The following is a 2,449-nucleotide window of genomic DNA, read 5'->3' on the forward strand; positions in this document are numbered from 1 at the left end:
AAAAAAATAGAATATATAGACACTAGATTCTTTAGTCTCTTGACTCCAGCATGATAGCTTCTCATCCTGCTTCTCAAAATGATGAAAAATGGAGTGGAGAATTTTGGTGAATTCGTGGCCTCCATATTAAATCACAAACTACAAATCTGAGATTGGACTTGCTTCTGAAAGCTTCCTCAATGGACAACTTTCAGCAGACAAAAGGGAAATTTCAAACTCTCCTGAAGTCCCTCTTTTATTTATCCACCCCTACTTCTCACCCAGCCTATGAAATTGCAAATATCAAAGTAGACAAAGACTTTTAGACATACATTCATCCAATAATTTTTTAAATATTTTTATTGGTGTACCACTGGTTTACATTTTTGTTAGTATTTTGGAATTACAGGTATTCCCCTTCAGGTGTAATCTCCTTGCACACCCACTACCAACGCACTCAAGTCCATTGTGCTCTCTCCCCACCCTGCTCTCTTCCTTCCACTAACGACTCTGGATTTCTCGTTCCATGGTCAGCATCCAAGGCTTGGTTTAAAAGTTTGTCTTTGATCCTTAGTTTGGTTTCTCTATATTCTACCTAGAAGTGATACCATCTGGTGTGCATCTTTCTCCTTGAAGTGTATTTAGCTTAGCATAATCATGAGGTGCCTGGCGACATCCAAACATACCTTGAATGAGTAAACATAATCCTGCATTACAGGGAGTATAATCTTGCTGAGAATGCAGAGAAAATGAAACTCAAGTCTTATTTTAAAATAAATTTTAAAGCATATTTAAATTTCAAGTATATATTTTTAAAGTATATTTTGTGATCACTGATGCTGAGGATATAACAGAATGAAGAGTTGTGAAACAACTGAAGGAGAAAGTCATCAGGAAAGATTTGTCCAAGAGGGAGAGTGTTGATCTGAAAATGAAGAACAATGTGAAGGAGTCAGCCAGTGAATATCTCTGGGAATGTGAATACAGCAGTGAGCAGATTAGTGCAAACCAAAACTCTGAACTGGAAACCGCATGAATTAATCAAAAGAGAGGTTTAAAAAAAAATAAATGACAAGATCTCTATGCAAAGTGGGATGGAGTAGAAAATATACTGAAGAGACAGAGAGTTCTTGATACTATTGGTGTGTGCCCAATGAATCTGAATGAATGAGAGGGTGAAATTTCATAGTCCTAATAAGATTTTCCAAAATATGTAAGCTAATGACCACCCAGGGTCCCTTGTTTCATCCACAATTTCCTCATGGCATTCTTCACCTCTGCATTCCGTAAGGTATAGATCAAAGGGTTTAGCATGGGTGTGACAATAGTAAAGGACACAGTCATTACCTTATCTATGGGGAAAGTAACCACAGGCCTCACATTCAAGAATATACATGGCACAAAGAACAAGAAAACCACTGTGAGGTGGGAGCCACAAGTGGAGAGAGCTTTGTGTCGTGCTTCAGAGCTATAAGACCTCAAGGAGCAGAGGATAACTGTGTAGGAGGCAATAAGGATAAGGAAGGTGATCAAACACATCGCCCCAGTGTTAAGGGAGACTATGATACCCAGGACCTGGGTGTCCATGCAGGCCAGTTTTAACAATGGAAATAGATCACATATAAAGTGATCCATGACATTGGGACCACAGAAGGGAATTTGATACATGAAGATCACCTGGATGATTCCGTGGATAAGGCCCCCCAACCAGGCCCCTCCCAGCAGCACATAGCACAGCCGAGGGCTCATGATGGTCATGTAGTGCAGGGGCTTGCAGATGGCCACGTAGCGGTCATAGGCCATGATGATGAGAAGAATGATCCCCACACCACCAAAGAAATGCTCTGCAAAAAGCTGGATCATGCAGCCTATGAAGGAGATAGTGGTGATACTGGAGAGGCAGTCCACAATCATCTTGGGGGCGATGACAGAAGTGTAGATGGCATCCATAAGAGACAAGGCAGTGAGGAAAAAATACATCGGTGACCTCAGACTTTGACTTTTGATCATGGTGACCACAATGAGTAGGTTTCCCACAACTGTTAGCACATACATGACGAAAAATAGAACAGATAATGTTTTCCTCAGCTGTGGATTCGTTGTAATGCCCAAAAGAATGAATTCAGTCACATTGCTTAGATTCTCCATTTACTATGGGTTGGTGAAAGCACATCACTCTGAACTGGAAAATCTAAAATGGTATTATTTGTAATTAGCAATCACTGGGTATACTGGACATTATTTGCACTCTGTCTCACAGCCTCTTGACCCTCCTTATCCTCTTGGAATTAATACATCAAACAACTGCTACCAATTATAGCCTGACAATGACTCAGTCCTACTGACCTCCCCAGCACCTTCTCTCACCTGTGTGTCTCTTACTTTCTCTTCTAAGACTTGCTGCTCGAGACATATGGAAGTCCCTGATTCATCATTTTGGTGCATATGCACATCTGGAAAGAAGAAGGCA

General features: G+C 40.8%; 1 protein-coding gene across 1 annotated transcript; it reads right to left on the minus strand.

The window, feature by feature from the left end:
- Nucleotides 1-1,197: 1,197 nt before the first annotated feature.
- Nucleotides 1,198-2,127, minus strand: LOC119254293 (olfactory receptor 4C6-like). Its single transcript, XM_037521409.2, has one exon. The coding sequence runs from the start codon at nt 2,125-2,127 to the stop codon at nt 1,198-1,200; it is 930 nt and encodes a 309-aa protein (XP_037377306.2).
- Between the last annotated feature and the right edge of the window lie 322 nt (nt 2,128-2,449).

The sequence above is a fragment of the Talpa occidentalis genome, unplaced genomic scaffold (assembly GCF_014898055.3).
Source record: "Talpa occidentalis isolate TD23 unplaced genomic scaffold, MPIMG_talOcc4v2.1 talOcc4.3, whole genome shotgun sequence".
Lineage (NCBI taxonomy): Eukaryota > Metazoa > Chordata > Mammalia > Eulipotyphla > Talpidae > Talpa > Talpa occidentalis.